The 18,864-nt window shown below is 37.9% G+C and overlaps 3 protein-coding genes across 3 annotated transcripts; 2 read left to right on the forward strand and 1 right to left on the reverse strand.

Moving 5' to 3' along the window:
* The first annotated feature begins 45 nt into the window (after positions 1-45).
* tmco6 (transmembrane and coiled-coil domains 6) lies at positions 46-6,282 on the forward strand. Its single transcript, XM_059346384.1, has 13 exons — positions 46-687; positions 2,204-2,310; positions 2,390-2,502; positions 2,597-2,780; positions 2,864-2,968; positions 3,150-3,241; positions 3,357-3,473; positions 3,563-3,677; positions 4,203-4,383; positions 5,070-5,164; positions 5,334-5,501; positions 5,595-5,729; positions 5,820-6,282. Exons 1-13 carry the CDS (start codon positions 597-599, stop codon positions 5,844-5,846), a joined length of 1,530 nt encoding a protein of 509 aa, XP_059202367.1. The 5' UTR covers positions 46-596; the 3' UTR covers positions 5,847-6,282.
* A 1,366-nt stretch (positions 6,283-7,648) lies between these two features.
* LOC131982158 (uncharacterized) lies at positions 7,649-10,943 on the forward strand. The gene is made up of 7 exons (XM_059346742.1): positions 7,649-7,898; positions 8,060-8,205; positions 8,334-8,444; positions 9,207-9,263; positions 9,378-9,515; positions 9,743-9,856; positions 10,028-10,943. The coding sequence occupies exons 2-7, from the start codon at positions 8,077-8,079 to the stop codon at positions 10,169-10,171; spliced, it is 693 nt and encodes a 230-aa protein (XP_059202725.1). The 5' UTR covers positions 7,649-7,898; positions 8,060-8,076; the 3' UTR covers positions 10,172-10,943.
* Positions 10,944-11,571: 628 nt separating this feature from the next.
* On the reverse strand, positions 11,572-18,805 carry LOC131982159 (uncharacterized). Its single transcript, XM_059346743.1, has 9 exons — positions 18,574-18,805; positions 18,157-18,199; positions 16,369-16,517; positions 16,127-16,253; positions 15,731-16,009; positions 15,354-15,644; positions 15,113-15,255; positions 14,908-15,024; positions 11,572-12,992 (listed from the first exon to the last, which is right to left on the reverse strand). The coding sequence occupies exons 2-9, from the start codon at positions 18,194-18,196 to the stop codon at positions 12,813-12,815; spliced, it is 1,326 nt and encodes a 441-aa protein (XP_059202726.1). The 5' UTR covers positions 18,197-18,199; positions 18,574-18,805; the 3' UTR covers positions 11,572-12,812.
* Positions 18,806-18,864: the final 59 nt, after the last annotated feature.

Consider the following 18,864-nt stretch of genomic DNA (forward strand, 5'->3'; position numbering starts at 1 on the left):
TACTGCCACTACACTCTTTATCTGTCCAATAAATTTTAAAAAAAATTGCCCCCCAAAAAGAAAAAGATCTAGAAAAAATGACCAGCTTACTAACTCAGCTCTTGGGGAGAAAAAATAGAATCGCAAAGTTGTATATTTATTCAAAAATACATAGAAAAGTTTTTCAACAGCCTACTTTGTTATTGGGTTAAATGCATTGTTAATAGCAACTTTTTTTAAACAAAAATTTTAAATGTTTGATAAAGCTTTCATACATCCATTGTAAATTATCCTTTTAATACAAATTAAACTTCATAGTTTTTTTAAATGCTGTGTGCCTACCTGAAGTACTTTAAGTCCGTCATTGTGATCAGACAGAAGATTAATGAAGCATTGTACCACTCAATATAATCACCGGAGTGTGCAGTACCTGTTTCTGCCAGGAGTGGCCGCTAGATGGCGCTGCAGCGGATGACAGGTCCGTTAAAAGACACCAAAGAAGAAGAACTTAAATTTCTGTTTGGTGGCCACAAACTGAACAGCTTCCATCAAGAAATGAACAACAAACTAAAACATATTAATGTTTTAACTGCATGTTGTTGACCCGAAAATAAACAATGTGGAGGTTAAACAAAGTTCGCCACAAAGCTGGTCGACAAGGCGACAGTTTAGAGGAGATCAAGACAAAGAGGCGAGAGCAAGAGAAAGGTAAGTGGGAAAAGTATTTATTTTCTAACGTTTCTGTTAATTAAAAAGGCAAAATAACGATATATTAGGGGAAAAGACGGCATTTGAAGTAACAGATAAACCATCACACAGAAAAGAGACTTAATGTGTGTGTTAGCAATGGAAAGTTAACCTAGAAGTAGCTGTTTCGTAGTGTGAACGTTAGATAACCTAGACCACAACCTAAACAGGTCTTGTTTGTTCAGTTTCTCTCAAAAGGGTTCCCGTATAGAGGTTAAATAGAGATGTGAGTCAGTAAACATGCACTCTGTCAACTAGAGACTTAGTTATAGACTTAATATCTTAGTTAAGTGCTAAGATATGGGCCATGTGTCATGTAGCGTTAACCCTCTGGAGTCACCAAAAGCGCCTAAGCACAAAATGACATTTAAAAAAAAAATACACAAAATGACTGAAAAAAGACACAAAATGACCAAAAACTGACACAAAATAACTAAAAAATACATAAAATGACCAAAATTGTTACGCTAAACACACAACACACAAATGAAATACAGTCACACTAGAATAGAAAACAGAGTTGGATGACAGGATCACACACAAACACAAGATCACATTTATGTTTGTTTTTTGTTCAAAATGTTGATCCAGTAAGTCAGAATAAAAAATAAATTATTATTAAGTCATATAGTGTGAGGTTGTGCTGAAAAAAAATACCAACATGGCATTTAAACATTTTTTAAGTGCTGTATACAGGCAGGGTGGGAAAGGATTCAAAAATGGACAAAATAGCCCAAGACTCCATAGAGTTAACACTTTGGGTATGACAATTGGTAACTTTTAATAATTGCAAATCTCTTTATATGGGCACTGGACTAACTAATACTTATGAGCGAGTGCAAGTTTATGACGTAATTTGACAGCTTTTATTTTATACAGTATGTTTTTAGGACAAGAAGTCAACACAATACATGGAGGAGAAAAATCCACTGATGTCTAGGGCAAGGTGATAATTCAATATCATGATTTATGGTCTTCAATGAAATATTATATCGTGATGAAATCGAGATACCATGACACAAAATAACACGTCTAAATTCATAATAAGCACATACAAACTCAAATGTGTATATATTTATTTAGTCTCTATAATTTGAAGCTCTGTTCAGTTTGCACTCAAGTCTTTTGAGACTTAAATATTAAGTTTAATCCACACAGGAGAAAAGTAAGCATTACCATGCTATTTCATATAGACATTTTACTTATTGAATAACAGAAATTACCTATATCAAAAAAGATTTTTGTCATATCACCAAGCACTATGTTGAGCCAAGATGTAAAACTATAAAGGTAATTCCTCCAGCTGCTGTGACGTCCTTACAGTCAAAGTCTCACTCATTCACAGCACAGGGCCGCTTTGTCTCTGAATCTGACAGATTGATGGCTTGTATTGCATCTTGACTTTGAACAGTCAAGTACAAGGTACTCACAGATGACTGAAGGTGACATGATATTTGTCTATATAAAAATGCTGCAGCCCTGAGACAAGCCCGCAGAGACAGACAGCTTGTGAGCAAGAGACTCCTGCTGATTGACGATGAGGACCAGCCAGAGGTCACCATGGACACGAACTCCGAAGAAACGGTGAGATAGACGTTCAGATAGATAATGTTTTGGGAGGTCGAATAAGAAACCTTCCATCTGAACCTGTTCATTTCCTCAGGACGTGGTCAGTTTGATCCACAAACTTCATCACAGCGGGCCGGAGAGGGGCGTCCACCTGAAAGTCTTGAGTAAAACTCTCCGCGACCCATCGGCACAGCTCAACTTCATCAAGTATGTAACATTTGTCATCACATCAAAAGATGTTCTGGACATTTGTGTCTGTTTCTTGTGTGTCATGTCTGTGTGTAACCCTGTCCTCCTGTAGGCAGGAGAACACTATACAGCTCCTGGTTGGTCTCCTCACTGGCTCTGATGCCACGTGTCGTCTGCAGGCTGTCCGGTGCCTTCATGAGCTGTCTCACTCTACCCACACCAACGTGGCACCAGCCTGTTTGCCCGCCACCCCGTACCTGCTCACCTTCCTGTCTGGCCAGAGCACCAAGTTCACTGTGAGTACCCACTCCAGGACCAGGCATGTCACCTTATTATGCAGGAGATTTTTGACTTTCCATGTGTGTTCATGTGTACACAGGAGCTGTGTCTCTACACGCTTGGCAATTTATGCCCAGACAGCGAAGTTGTAAAAGAGAAGCTGCTGGCCCAGGGAATCATACCAGCTCTGGCCAGCTGTATAGAGGTAAACTCACAAGATTCATTAACCTTCAACATTGCAACGACACCGTAGTCACACTAATGTGCTTTGTTATGATGTCTGTAATTCATATTTAACCTATTTCTGTCGTAGCTCTTGGTGCCACACAGGATTAAATGTAGTAAGATTGGCATGTGTCTCTTAATATTTCTGTGTTTGTGTCCAGAACCAGAGACATAACCTTGCAGTGGTGGAAGCTGTAGGATTCACCCTCTCTCAGCTTCTCCAAGCAAAAGATGCAGCAGAGAAAATAATCCCGTAATGACACCAGTTCATCCCTCCATTTTCTACAGAAATTGTTTAAATGATTTACCTTGTGAGGCACTGATCGCATCACACACTGATGTATGATATTCTTCCTCTGTGTCTGCAGGATGGTCCTGGCCTCCAGCTTACCCTCACACTTGTTATCAGTCCTGACTCCTGACCCAAAGTTTGGCCTGGCACCGGCTATTGAGTGTGCATGGTGTCTGCACTACCTCACATGCAGGTGAAATAATTATCAACACTGACATTTACTCAGTTGTCAATATACATAATGGTGCCATAAACATTCTCTGCGTTTATTTCAATCCACAGCATGAAGGACAACAGAGTGCTGTTGGCTCAGGGGGCTCTGTTACAGTGCAGTTCCCTGTTAGTGTCACTAGGTGGTGCTGTGACTGAAGGAAACAAAGAAGAAGGAATGGAGCTGGTGAGGAAATGAATGGATTAAATACAGTTTAACGTTGTATTTGATGGTTTTTAATTCTCTTGCTTTTGTTTGTTTGTTCTGCTCTTTCTTTACTGTCTCATGTACCAGCACAGCTGATGAGTAAAGATGAAATCCTTAAGTTCTTACTGGTTTTAGTTCATGTCAGCATGAAATGAAAACTAATTGCAGAGATTTGAAACCTTGAGACAGGTTATCCATCACAGTAAACATTTTTTTAACTTTTAAAAGCAGTTGCATGCCATTATCGTTGGTGCATTCAAGAAAGCCTCGACATCAGAGATTGCAGTCGGCTGCTGAAAAGCATCAAAATCACATGACTATAAAATCCGAACACATTAAAAAATAAATAAATAACCATGTTTAGGAAAATCAGCCACAATTGTCCAATTTTACAAATCATGTAACCTTAATGGAAACACCATTTGTAATTGGTGGGATGAAGTACACATACTAACCAGTATGGTATTTTAACTGACATTTATATTCAATGTGTTTTTGCTCTAGTTTATCTGTCCTCTGCTGAGATGTGTGGGAAACCTCCTGTCCTCCTGTCCAGTGGAAGACCTGAGCGCTCTAGTGGGTGACGTTCGTATCGTGGTCGCTCTGTGTGCACTTCTTCAGGTCTACCTGCCGACTCAGCCAGCGTTGGCGAGAGAGAGTGCCTGGGTTCTCAACAACCTCACAGGTTTGATGAGTCTGTTACAGTAATGTTCTCTGCTGAGCCTCAAACACATACCGCTGCTCTGATTTTGCTCCTTAAATTTAGGATGTATTTAGAGTTTTTTTAGCCAATACCATGAACCAATAATTACCTGCTTCTCCCAATATCTATGGATAATATATCAGCCCGAAATATATCATGCATCCCTACTTAAAATTGTGTAATTTGGGATTTTTTTGTTATGTATTCTGGCTCAGTATTCCTCACCAGCTCCATTCCTTCTTCTTTGTTTCCGTTAGCGACAGGGACCTGGGGGTTAAGGGATAGCTCACATCAGCCGACATTATTAAGGCTTTAAGCAGACAAATAATCATACTTTGATCATTATTGAATATTAAGTCTGTATTCTATTTGTGCAACGGGTCATTTTGCACCTGTGCATCACCTGTTGAACAAAACTGAATAGGTGTTTGTTCAAATATGCAACACAATAAAATGCTTTATAAAACATACTAACATTCTTCTGGTGCCAGATTTATGATAATTTTACTGTTTATGAAAACTTGTTTTTGAGTGGATGTTCTGTCATTGACATTTGAAATTATGGCTTTTCCTTTGGTACTATAAATTTAGAATAAACATCTGAGGATTGACTGAATTATGAGGAGTTTGTGTGGATAATGATGTTTGTCTCCGTCTCACTGTTAAAGCTCACTCCAGTGCTTTCTGCTCTGCTCTGCTGACTCTCAACTTGGTCCCTGGACTGATCCAGCTACTCCCTTTTTCTCAAGGCATCAATACCATGGTCGGTGCAAGCTGAACTTTGATATCACTGCTTTCGAATGTAGCAAATGATAATGAACCGTATGTCTGTTTTTTATCTTTGGGACAATGTAAAGGGTTCTTTTTTCTTTTAATCCTTCATTCCTACACTCTATCTGACTTGTCTGTGCTTCTTGTTGTATTGTTGTCAGATCCTGAGGGTTCTTGCAAACATTGCCCACAAGAAAAAGGACTTCTGTGTCCAGCTGGCCCATGGTGGATTGCTGTCTGCTCTCTGTGCCACACTTAAAATGGCCGAGCAAGAGATGGTTACTCTGAGTATGGACGTCCTGTTTATGCTGGTTGTTAGCGGTCCACAGGTAAAAACTATGATGCTGCTAAGTAGGGAGAACCAAACTAGATATACCAAGCTGCTGTATCTGTAACAGATTTTACTTTTTCCTTCTCTTTAGGTGGCAGAGGAGTTTGTGAGGCAGGGCGGGCTCTCGCTGTTAGAAGCCATTCAGTACAACAGTGAAGGAGAGATTAGACAGAGAGCAACATATCTCCTGGAGCATCACCTGCCGTCCTACTCAAACTATTGCTCGGTAAAGACTTCGGTGCAGTTTGCTTTTCTGTTTGAGTACATACTATTTCAGATGTTTTTAAACTGACTGATATAATCTGTTGTGCTGCAGGTGGAGACCAGCCTGCCATGTTCCTGAGGCACCAAATTCACACCTAGGTGGTAGAGTGTCCCTGGCACCATGAGGACACACCTCAGAGTACCGGACGGCTTGTTGACTGCTCAACATTTTTATCAATTTTCAAACAATGTTATATTTAAAGAAAGTTTTAATAACTTTGAGTATGATCTACTGATATTTAGATTTTTTACCATATTCAGTATTGTTGTGCATGGTATTTAATGTATATAAAGATGAATTATTATTTTTTTAATACCAGACAAACACTCATCTTAAACTGGAACATACTGTCTGTTAAGAGGATGGTTTTATAAGACAGACTGTACATATCTAGAATGAGGGTGATGCAAAAACACATCTATCTTAGAAGGATTTTAGAAGTATCATGTATTTTGTGCCAATAATGCATTGTCATAAAATAAATTATGAATAAAGAAATATCAACTATCACAGATCCAAGACTATTTTTGATAGTTAGATATTCTCTGGATAACATTATTTATTTGCTTTAGTTTACTGACTGAATGAATAAGGATCTATTCAGCAGTTCAAAAGCTGCTACAATGACTGCCTTCAAACCTAATAAATATTACTCTGATCAATACTGCAGGTATTTTCAGTGCTTTTTGCATTTAAGAGAAAAAAAAACTTCTGTCTGGAGCTAAGGTGATTCTTGTCTATCAACAGTCAACAGAAAAATAAACGGCAAATGTTTTTGATAATTTATAATACATTCATTCTAATGATATATTAACTTCAGCCCTACTTCAGGCCACATCCGACTGCAAAAACTGAAAATTGTTAATCCGAGGACTGAAGAATATAAACATAAATAGTTAAAATCTACTTGTCACATATTTATATTCATCAAACTCACATTTAATTCAAGCCAGTAGAGACCAAGCTTTTTCTGCTGCTGCTCCCAGACTCTGAAACAGCATTCTTCCAACATCAAGTCCTGTTCTACCACTGACTATATAACATGTAAAGATCACCTTCAAAGTTATTTATAACGTCCTATCACTGTTTTGATTTAATGTGATCATTTTGTTATTCTATTTATCATAACCCTTCCTATTTAATAACTTCTGCTTTTATCATGTTTCAGGGCGTCTTTCTGTGCAGAATATCTTGAGTAAATTATATACAAAAGAAAAACAGGCCAGTTGAATTTCTATTTTTTTGTGTCATGAATTCCACATATTGGGATCTCCACATAGTTTACATCTTGAACTATGTGCATTTTTACAAAATCTACTTCCGAACCATATTTTCCAACCTGCTCTGTGTAAACAGTCTGCAGTTATTTCCGATTTTCAGTAAATATTTGTCACGTGACCGCTCTTCTGCAAAAAAAAAAATGTCAGAGCAAAACATTAATGGCTTCCCAGTAACTTTAATGGTTACATCAGAATCTGGTTGATGTTAAAGCTATATTTTAAATGAGTAATGTAGAATACATTGATTTCGAAGAAATATCACAATTTAAGCTTATTTCTTAACTTTTTCTGACACATGATCCATTCAATGACCGTCGTAAAGTTAAAACTCAGACGATAATGTCGGTTTCTTTATATTGAACGGTTTATTTTGGGCAAAGAAAGAAAACATGCTTTTTAATCCCGCCGCTTTTGGAGTTCAGGGAGTTGAATATGTAATAAAATTTGACAAATATTTGTCCTGGGTGCAATGTGAAACACACAATTCTAAAAAGTTTTAATGCATTTTACAATGTTTGCCCGTGTTTAGTACCTTTTAGAAACGAAACATGTTGACATTTAAAATATTCTTTATCCGCAAACAAAGCGTTCTGCTGTTTCATATTAAAATGTAACATTGTTGTCTCCCGTCCCTGGATTTCCACTCTGATCTCAGTGGGATTTGAACTTGGCGACTGAGAAGGCATTGTAGTGAGAAACAGCCATAGCCTGTGACTTGCTAAGTGTTCAGCTCCTCCCCTTAATTTAAAAAAACAAAAAGTCTCAAGTTCCGCCATTTCCTGTCTCAGTCCACAACACTCCCTACCCGTTATAATCCACACTGCTCCTCTGCATGAGAAACTAAAATAAGGTAGGTCTCTGCATGTTTTTGTACATCACCCTCCATCCCTTGAGACTGCTTTTACAATCTTGCATGCTGCATATGTCTAAACTTATTCTGCCTCTTTATATCTGCTTAGTAGTGGGCAATAAACATGTGGTTTGATTAACTCTTCGTCTCCTCTACCACAGCCAAGCACAGTGTTGCAATGGAGGGAAGTGAGTCAACAGCTAGAGAGAGGACAACAGGAACTGGGAGTCAGGTGGCAGAGCAGAAGCTGCTGAGTTCCACCAAGCCCCTGTATCGCTTCACCCGAAATGAGCCCAGAAGTCTTGGGGTAACACATCAAACAATCCAGGGCCACAGTAATGACAGTAACATGAACTGACATGTGTACCCAAAGATCAGCTGCAAACTGTTACTCACTGTAGGTGCACTGATCCATCCTTCCTCTCGCCTTCCCAGATTGCCATCGTGATGTTCGGCTGTGCAGAGATCCTGATGGGATTCAATCTGAAACAAGAAGAGTGGATCACTTCTTGTGTCCTCTTCATCCCCTTCTGGCAGGGAGCTCTGGTACATAACATTTGGCACATGCACTCTTATAATTGTATTGGTCTTTTAGTTATTTTTTTGTCTGGTTTTACTCATTTTATATATATATTTTTGTGTCTGTAGTCGCTTCGTGTCTCTTTGTAGTTGCATTGTGTGTCTTTGGAGTAACTTTAAGTTTCTTTGTTGTCGCTTTGTGTCTCTTTGTAGTCATGTAGTGATTTTGAGTCTTGTTGTGGTTGTTTTGCACCCCTTTATAGTCGTTATGTGTGTCTTTGTGGTTTCTTTGTGTCTCTTTACAGCTGTTTTCCATCTCTTTGTTGTTGTTTTGATGTCTTTATAACCCCTTTGTGTCTATTCGAGTTTGCAGGTGAAAGCCAGGGGAGGTCCTTGGTAGGCCAGCTCAGTTAACCATGTATACACTTATCTTCAGAATTACAATGTACAGTATCAGATTGGCTTTTTAAAGCCTCAATTTAAAAAACGAAAAAGAAGATTGATATCACTCTAATAAAAGAGTGGTATCGATCTTCTCATCTAACTCAAAAAAGGGAAAAAAGCAAATCTCAAACTATTGTATTCCGATAAGTCAAGTTCAGTTAGTGAGGCTCAAGCACTAAACAAACTTCAAACAAACTTCTCTTTGCTTATGGATGTTTTCTTTTAATGCCATCAACCTGTGAGGGAATACAGATGATGCAGAAAAGCTTTGGTTACTTCTCCAGCTGCCATGATGATAAACATGAAATATACTTTGGGTGAATTCTTCTTCTTTTGTTGTTTAAGTTTCTTGTGTGTGGAATCCTGTCTATCTACACTGAGATTCATCCATCCAAGAGGATGGTAAGTTTATTGTGATTTAATGAATTTGAAGTTTAAATGTTATTTGTCCCCCTCAGTTTCACTTTCTCTCTCTCTCGTTAACTCACCTAATCTTGTCGAACTTATCTTTCCCAGGTGACTGTGTGTTTGGCCATGTATGTGGTTTCACTTTTAGGGATCGTGATCTCTGTTGGCTACAGGATATACCTCTTGGGTCATTTTAGCTACGAGAATCACCGAAGCAGATTCAGGGAGGATGAGAACGCCAGAGTGGTGAGTTGCAACATGTATTGTGTTTTAGGAGAAATCAAATCAAATCAAAATGCCTTTATTTATGCCCGAGGGGAAATTCAGTTAATCTGGTAGAATCTCTGTAAGAATGAGACAGCCTGATGTCTCTCGTTCCAACCTGGCTCCAACCACAGAACCAGCTCTTTTGACCAGGCTGTCCAACTGCCTTTTCACTGGATATTAACTACTTTCTCTTTTTCTTGCTTTAGGACCTGGTTCTAGGTGTTGAATCCATTTTGTTCAGCTCCTCTCTGTGTGTGTCAGGACTCCTCATCTTCTTGTGTGTTGTGTCACGCTTAGCTCTGAAATCCACGAACACTCAGGTAAAGTAGTAGCACATGTGTGAACTACTGTACAGGTATTTTGAACAAGTCAACTTGTAAACAAAGCTATGAAGCTCAACTCAGCACCATCTACTTGCCTGAAAAAGCAAATAATTTTTATTAATTCTGATACCAAAAACCTAACCTGTACCCCGTCTGTATATTCGACAGTTTATTCTCCAGTGCATCCCAGCACCACCAGCAGCAGCACCAGCAGCAGCACCAGCACCACCACCAGCAGCACCAGCAGCAGCACCAGCACCACCACCAGCAGCAGCAGCAGCACCACAGAGTGATGCAACAACATCAAACTGATCTCAACATTTTGAAGGATTATTCTACAATACAGTGGTTTTCCTGCATCCCACCTACTGTGAAAGAAACACCATGACTCTGGATAGTATATAATGTATATGTTATACCAGAAGGAGTGGTAAGCCCTATACAGCCCTGCCACAGCTTTTTAGTTACCTATATCCACTGAGCTTTACTCCACAGTATGTGTAACTGCAGTAAGAAATGCATCACTGAACCACTTTTATTTGCTTTGCTTATTGTGATTCCTGTTGTCTCATGTGACACTTTTATTTACATGCACTTATAAAGGAACATAGTAACCACTATTCTCTATAGTGAGGCAATGTGTCCTTACTGTATGTGTGTAGCAGCAGTAGACACACATTATTTGAATGAAAGCCTCAAAGCGAATGGTCTGACATACTGATACTGATCTATCAATGTGGTCACTAACTCCATGATGTTGTATCACCTCATCTAAATGTATATTAACACACACACTGCACAGTTATCATAGTTAACACTGGTAAAAATATTTAAACTAAAAATAAGATGAATTAAAAGTACATTTTCCTTATGTTCCACAATACCCTAACCTACAAGAAATCTAACCAAGTTTCACCAAATCATATTTAGCCTGTCAATTAATATTTTGATCTTATACTGACTGTTGCACTTACTGTTAACCTTTAACTTTTATGCCACCAACATGTCTGATCACTTCCTGTGTTACCTGCATTAATATTAGTATGTGCAGCATTTGGGCATAATGTAATGTGAATCTAACTTAGCTGCAGACATTTTACCGTGTGATTAATGAGCAGTTGTGAGCTCTGTGTTGCAGAACAGAACAGAACAGAACAGCGCCTCCACTTGTGATTGCTTTAAAAGTGTTAGATTTATTTGAACAGCCATACAGATTAACTGAAACAATGATGTGACATCCGTCTGGCATAGATTTATAGCAAAAAGTTTTATAAGGTGTTTGTAATGTTCAGCATGTTCGACATGACTGCAATATGAAGAAAAAAATGTTTTTTCCTCCTGTGAATGTGTGCAGCTTTAGTTAAAATGATGTGGTGCAATAGATGTAATGTATATAGTCTTTGAAAAAAACACTAAAGTGATTTTTTAAAAATATATACTTTGATTATTGATTATATTACCCACACAGAAACATCTATATGATTAGACAGCACTAACAGAAACACACAAAGTGCACTACAGATTAGTTTGCATCATTATTTTCTAAATAGATGGCAAGTCTATAATAAATAATAAAGTTTGTATCTGCAGGAGTACTTTTAACATGTTAGATGGGCAGAAAATAATTAATCAGGATCTTTTAAGTTTGTCAGACTTAGATATCAATTTTAAAGGTAATTGCACTTACCACGGTCTGCTTTGGAAAAAGTCTACTACAGTGTAGCCTTGTATTTCTTCATTGTGTTGAATAGTGAAGACAAGAATAATAGACATTCTAAATTTATTTGATAGGGAAATTATTATCTAGATAGTGATGAAGTAAAAAAAGTAAGATATAATTATATTAAGACTAAAATATAACATTACCTTATAGTATTAAGTCTAAAATACACAAAATCTTTGAATAGAGTTGCTAAACACTTTTAAATACACTTATAACAAAATCAATTTGAAAATGTTTATTCACTGACAACAAAATATAAAAGCTGAAAGAAGACAACATTGTAGTTACCGCACTCTGCATTACTATTGGAACTTTTTACAGCAATGCACAAAATTATTTTTAGCATAAAAAATACATCAGCAATACATGTAAAAAAGTGTCATATCACTTACCTAAAAACTTTAAAGCAGTTTTTCTCGTTTTCGCCCTTTGCATACTGCAGTTAGGCTTTATAGAGCAGTATACTGTTAGTAGATGAGGTAGGTTGTAACATGAGGTAGATGGGCAGGTTACCAAGAAGGAAGTGGGTATGTCTATATATATTTAAATGGCTTATTGTAAACCACCAAAAAAAGGTTTTCCACCATTAACTAGCACATACCCTCCACTACACCACACTGATCAAAGCAGTTTTTAAAGGCAATAAGAGCTTATGGAAAAACTCCAGCTTAAACACAAGCTAAATATACGGACAGAGGGTGCATCCCATGTCTCTTATTTGATGTCTCCTCTATCCTCTCTCCTTGCTTCGTTTCCCTGCGTCTCTCCATGCAGCCCCGGTGGGCGGGACTAAGACGCAAGTGAACGGCACAAGTGAGGGGAGTAGGGATGCGAAATAGACAACACGAGACGCAGCCAGAGAGTGAGAGAGAGAATAGTTTCCGGTGTTTCCGGTTTCAGGTGCTGGACTTTTTTTTTTTCTTTCTTTCATGCTTTGTAAGAAAAAGGTAACATATATAAATTCTTAAAATGCTTAACAAACACATCAAAGACACTGATAGGTAATAGCACCTTTGATTATTCTTGGCAGCAAGAAAAAGTGCATTATGGATTCCATATATAACCTGAGTTTATGCCCTACAAATTTATATTCCATACTTCACAACCTATTACTAAGGAACCTAACTTATTACTTACATATCTCACACAAGCGAGGAATGAAAGGCTGCATCCCTGTTAAAGTACAATGCTAAATTCAACTCTGCATCGCTGAAATTTTCAGTGAACTCCTTACAGAAAGTTGAGTTTATCTGACGTATAAACGTCACTGAGAGTTGAGTCTGAATTGAGGGGGGGAGCAGAGGGAGATCTCAGTCCCTTCACCTCAAAATGTGGCCCAGGATCCGAGGAGAGACAATCAGAGCCGAGTGTAGGAGCTGGATCGGTCGTCTGCGCTCCAACAGCTGCAACCTGGAGAGAGAAGAGAAGGTTAAAAAGGCAAATGTGTGTTTCTGTTCAGGATTCTTTCCTGTAATGCTAATTAATCAATCCAGATTATTTACAGTTGCAAGAAAAAGTAAGTGAACCCTTTGAATAGTTTTCTGCATTCATTTGTCATAAATTGTGATCTGATCTGCAACTACGTCCCAAGTAAAGACAAACACAACGTGCTTAACCTAATACCACAAACAGTTATAATACGTCATGTTTTTATTGAACACATCCATGATGTTCCCATGTTGGTATGCAGTGCTTTTTTTTTTTTTTTTTTTACACAATAAGTCATGCTACATGTTCTTCATGAACAATTCAGCCTGAGTTTCATCAGTCCATAAAACATTTTCCCAGTAGTGTTGTGGAGTGTCAAGGTGCCCTTTGGCAAACTTCAGGCATGCAGTGATATTTCTTTTAAAAGCAGCAGCTTCCTCTGTGCTGTCCTGCCATGGATGCCATGCCTGGCTTGTCTTGTCTAGAGAAGTTATCCAGTTATAATAATTACTTCAAGTCTTTACTTGTTAACCAGGAGTTCTTTTTTACCTCACTGAGCTTTCTGCATTGAGCCTTTGGAATTAACTGGGCTGGGCATCCCTACTGCTAGGGAGAGTAGCCACAGCACTAAATCATCTCTATTTGTGGACCTTTTGTCTAACTGTGGACTGGTGAATACCTTCAGTCTTTGGCATTACCTTGTAACCCTTCCAGTCTGATGCAAACCAACAATTCTCGATCGCAGGTTTTCGGAGATCTCTTTTTTTGCAAAGCAGGGTTCACATGAGCAGATGGTTCTTATGAATGGCAAATTAAAAAAGTTTGAGTGTTTTTTACAAGTCAAAGTATCTCTACACCTCACTCAAATTTCATTTCATTGTTAAGACTCCAAGTTTGCTAATTCCTGACTCCAATTAGCTCTTAATGGAGTCATTAGCCAAAGGGTTCATTTACTTTTTCTACCAGCATTATCAATGTTTCAAGGAGATATTCAATAAAAACATGAAATATTATAATTGTGTGTGTTGTATTGTGTTAACCACGTTGTGTTTGTTTTACTTGGGACTTAGATGCAGATCAGATCACATTTCATGAACAATTAATGTAGAAATCTATCTTTTGTATTGTATTGTTATTAATTCTGTGTATTTTATTGTATTTTATTGCTGAATCTTTTCTATCTTTTTATACGGTGTCCTTGAGTGCCAAGAAAGGTGCCTCCAAATAAAATGTATTATTATTATTATTAGAAAACTAGGTCATTTCAAAGGGTTCACATGCTTTTTCTTACAATTGTGGGTGCGAGTTTCAAGCATTGTAGATATCAGCCATAATGATGTCTGCCTTCTCTCAAATATAATACGACTATATGAAACTTATAATACAATAGATTTGAGAAGCTGAATAGCAATGTCTCTTTTACAGAAGTCATGACCTGGTGACCTTGCTGAGAGCAGTGTCATTTAGGAATCTTTTCTGATTAAATATGCTTCCTTGTATTACTATCCCTGCCACATCTCTGTCCAGAGAATCATAAGAAGGAAAGAGAAAAGAAAAGGCGGTAACTCTGGAGGAGACCAACTTCATTAACTCAGACTGCTACAGACTCATGTGGACTTCATATACATTTTGGAAACTGGATTTTGTCCCCCCATCAGCTAGATTTGAAGCACATCAAGAATAGATCCGCTCTCAGGGCCAGTATGAACAGGAAGAATGATTACAGCAAGCAAACATTGTTTCAAATACATATGGACATCCTAGATGGACATAGAACAAATCAAAGAGTCAAACCACAATAACTAACTTCTTGTATTCACAGCAGCCACCATGCACCTGCCTTTTACCTCACACAGTATCTTTGCCTCACAGTTTGAAACCTCAGTGTAACACCTACCGATGGCTCGAGGGAGGTAGTTGTCGGTTCTGTAGGAACAAAGGAGTTTGTTGGCTGATAAGAGTGATGTGGAGCAGGTGCAGCAGAGTAACTCGGGCCTGCAGGTTGAGTCGAACTCTGCAATTAAAAAGGAGGATATTTAAGTAAAAGTAACAACACAGATTATAAACAGCTGGTCTGAATGCCCATTTGAGTAAGTACTTACATGGTAAAACACAGGAGGTGTGGACGCGTCCCTTTTAGAAGAGCTCTTTTTACAACAGCACTTTTTTACGATTAAACCGATGAAAACCACCGCAAAGACAGCCGCAGCAACAATAGCAAAAATACCAGCTGTAGAAATCTCTTCTGTACAAGGAGACGAAAAGGGGAGGGAGGTTATGTTAACTGTATTGTCAGCAACAGTTTTTTCATTTATTATTCCAAAATAATGTGCAGTTGCTCACCATCCTTTACATCTATTGTTACAGTCTGGAACAGGTTGCCTTGCTGGTCTCTGTACTCAAAGGTGCCAGAGTCTCCGTGTTTCACAGGATCAATGTCAATGCCGAGACCTAAGAGCTGAATTCTCCATTGAAAATTCCATTTGTTGACCAGCCTGCGTTCTCTGACCAATGGTATGGAAGACAACTCACCCTTAGGTGTAAAACTCACAGTCCACAGCTCACCTCTTAAAGCAGGTTTCATGTCAACGAGGAATGACTTGTCCACCTTGGCAATATGGTTTGAAACGTGCTCTGTGTGTGATAAAGACTATATAAGAACATGTAGTCAGAGACACAGCAGTCTAAAAACAACCACACAGCTTCAATCATTATCTCACCTTCTACTTTGAGAAAAGTCGTTTGCAGCCAAGAGTTGTCTTTTGCTCTGAAGCTGTAGTGGCCGATGTCTGCCTGAGTGAGGTCATTAATCTGCCATGATCTCCCATTACGTGTCACCCGCACTCTGCCTCCACTATTGGTCTGAGGGTCGGTACGATTCCAGAGGACCTTTGGCTGGTCCTTACTATGAAGGCGAGTGAACTCCAGGAGTTCAGCGCCACTAGGGGGAGAGCCGAAGTAAGTATCCCCGTAATACTTTGTAATCTTGTCAGAACAGTCTAAAAAAAAAACATACAAAAATAGGGTTGATTTATTGCCCATGCCTCAACAAAAATAGCTATTTCAGATCTAGTATAGATCAGAGCCTTTAACTCTACATCATAGTGTAATCTCACCTAAAATGTTCAGTCTGATGATATCCAGCAGTGTGCGATTATCAGTTGAGATGGAAAAAGTTCCCTCATCTCTCAAATCTCTGAATTGAACTGCAGTCATAGACACTATGAGCCGTGGGTCCTTTGCCTGAATCAGAGGAAAATAAAAAATAAATTTACTGAGGACAGAGAGCATATTCTGGTCATTTAAAACTACTGACTTTCAGTATATCAGTATAAATTATAGCACAAAAACTGCTCACCTCCCCGTTATCCATGATTAGCTTCCTGGGTCCCCCACTACTCGGAGTGAAGTACATTTGTCCTTTGAAAAGAACTGGTATGTAATCAAACGGCAAAGTCAAGGTACCGCCATAGCACTCCTTTTCCTCCGTCAAACCAGCAGCTGAACCTTCAATAAAAAAAAGAAAAAAAGTGAAGATGGAGGGAATATTCCCATCAGTCAGATACAAAACACCTGAGGACATGTAGAAAACATACAGGTCATAAAAATACATGTCAAAAAATTAGAATATCATGGAAAAAGTTCAATATTTTTTGTCAATTATTTCAGAAAGTGAAACTCAAACATTATATAGATAGATTACACAGAGTGAAATATTTCAAGCCTGTATTGCTTTTAATTTTGATGATTATGGCTTACAGATAATGAAAACCCAAAACTCAGTGTCTCAGAAAATTAGAATATTACATAAGATCAATTTAAAAAAAGGATATTTTAAACACAAATGTCAGGCATCTGAAAAGTATGTTCATTTCTATACACTCAATACTTGGTTGGGCCTCCTTTTGCATGAAATGTTTCACTCTATGTGTAATGAATCGATATAATATACAAGTTTCATTTTCTGAAATGATTGACAAAAAATCTTAAACTTTTTCACGATATTGTAATATTTTGAGATGTACCTGTAGCTTCAATACATTTGATACCACCGAAACATTTGTGAATTAGTTTGTATATGCATGATGTAATAAAAGATCAATGTAGATCAACATTTTTGCACGTTTCGGTTGTTTCTGTGGCCACAAAAAAAATAAGAAATGAGGGCATTATTTAATTATTCTCTACTGTTATATAACATAAATCCTTTCTCAAGCTTCACAAAATCAGTAACAAAAAATTACGTCGTGTTTCAAAATAAAAATACAAGTACAACCCATATATCATGTGCTGTGATATTCCAGTGTATCAATTCTTTTCACCTTTAAAACACTTCAGGACCTCATAACGAACCTTATTTTTGATTAAAAATGTGAATGATTTAAATAGTGCAATATATAAATATGTATAATTTAAATACAAACATAAATTTAAAGCTAATTAAACATTAAGGAGGCTAAGCGTCTGCACAGCAACAAAAACTGGGGTTGTGGTGGCTGTTGTTTTTGGTTTAATTTGATCTCACTGCAAACTTCATTTCAGTCGCCCATCTATACTACATTTACTCCAGATACGGTGCATTCATAACCCTTCTATTTTTCCCCCATGTTGCAGACTTTAAATATACTTTCCCCTCATCAATTTACACTCAATACATAATGACAAAGCAGAAATTGAATTCTTGCTTATTTATTTAAAAAGAAACACTGAAATATGACACTGACTTAAGATATTCAGACCCTTTGCTATGACACTTGAAATTTAGCTCAGTTACCTCTAATTTCTCTTGATCCCCTTTGAGACGTTTCTCCACCTTGTTTCAAATTAAACTCAATTGATTGGACATGATTTGGAAAGGCACACACCCGTCTATTTTAAGGTCTCACAGCTGACAATGTATGTCAGAGAAAAAACTAAGCCATTAGGTTGAAGGAACTGCCTGCAGAGCTCAGAAAGGGTCTGAATACTTTCTGAATGGACTGTATATTCACAAATGAACATACCATGAACTGCAGTTGCTTTGAATGCATTTGAAAAATATTTGGCATTGTATAAAATTGAACACCACAGCCCACACATGGAGCTGAGACTCTTAAGTAAAATGTGTTCAACCTGCATTTTAGATTTCTTCTGTGTTCATACTCACCAAATAACACGCAGGAAGCAGCCACGTATAACAACAACATGTCCTGCAGAGTAAGAAGAAGTGATCAGGAGCCGTAGGCATAAACATTACCATAGACTAAATTCATTGTTATACCACTACTAAACATCCTGTTTGGATTAAGCTTCATTGTCATTGTCAGGCAACATTATTAGGATAACCAAATGATAAGATCATTACACAATTAGCATAAGTTATCTTTAATTAATTAATTAAATCGTATCATAAATTATGAAGAATTTATAATTATGTTAAAAAGTCTTCAAGTGTCCTCTGTCACAGTCAGCCTGAACAGAGACATGATTCTTGGCTTCCACAGCTATTTCATACGATCATAGACTGCATACGATCTGATCTCAGACTTGAAAAAAACCAGCAAGAAAGAGGTTGTTCACTTACTGCAAAGTTCTTTCCACTGTATTTGGCTCGACTTGTGTTTTACTCCTCCTGGAAAACACGGAAATGGGCGAGGCACATGCTGTTTACGCCATATGTGCGCAAAATGCGCAAATATCTTTCCGTCTCATAGTTCCGCCTATCAGGCGGTGATTCCCAGTTGTTGGAGGTTGGACTTCAGAAAACACAGTCAAGCAAGCCGCCACTTGTTTTCGCGATGCATGTATCTACTAGACATTACGGTAACCACGTGTGTGAATGGGCTTCAAAATAAAAGCAGTTTTCCGGTTTAAT

Source organism: Centropristis striata, chromosome 12, assembly GCF_030273125.1.
Source record: "Centropristis striata isolate RG_2023a ecotype Rhode Island chromosome 12, C.striata_1.0, whole genome shotgun sequence".
Classification (NCBI taxonomy): domain Eukaryota; kingdom Metazoa; phylum Chordata; class Actinopteri; order Perciformes; family Serranidae; genus Centropristis; species Centropristis striata.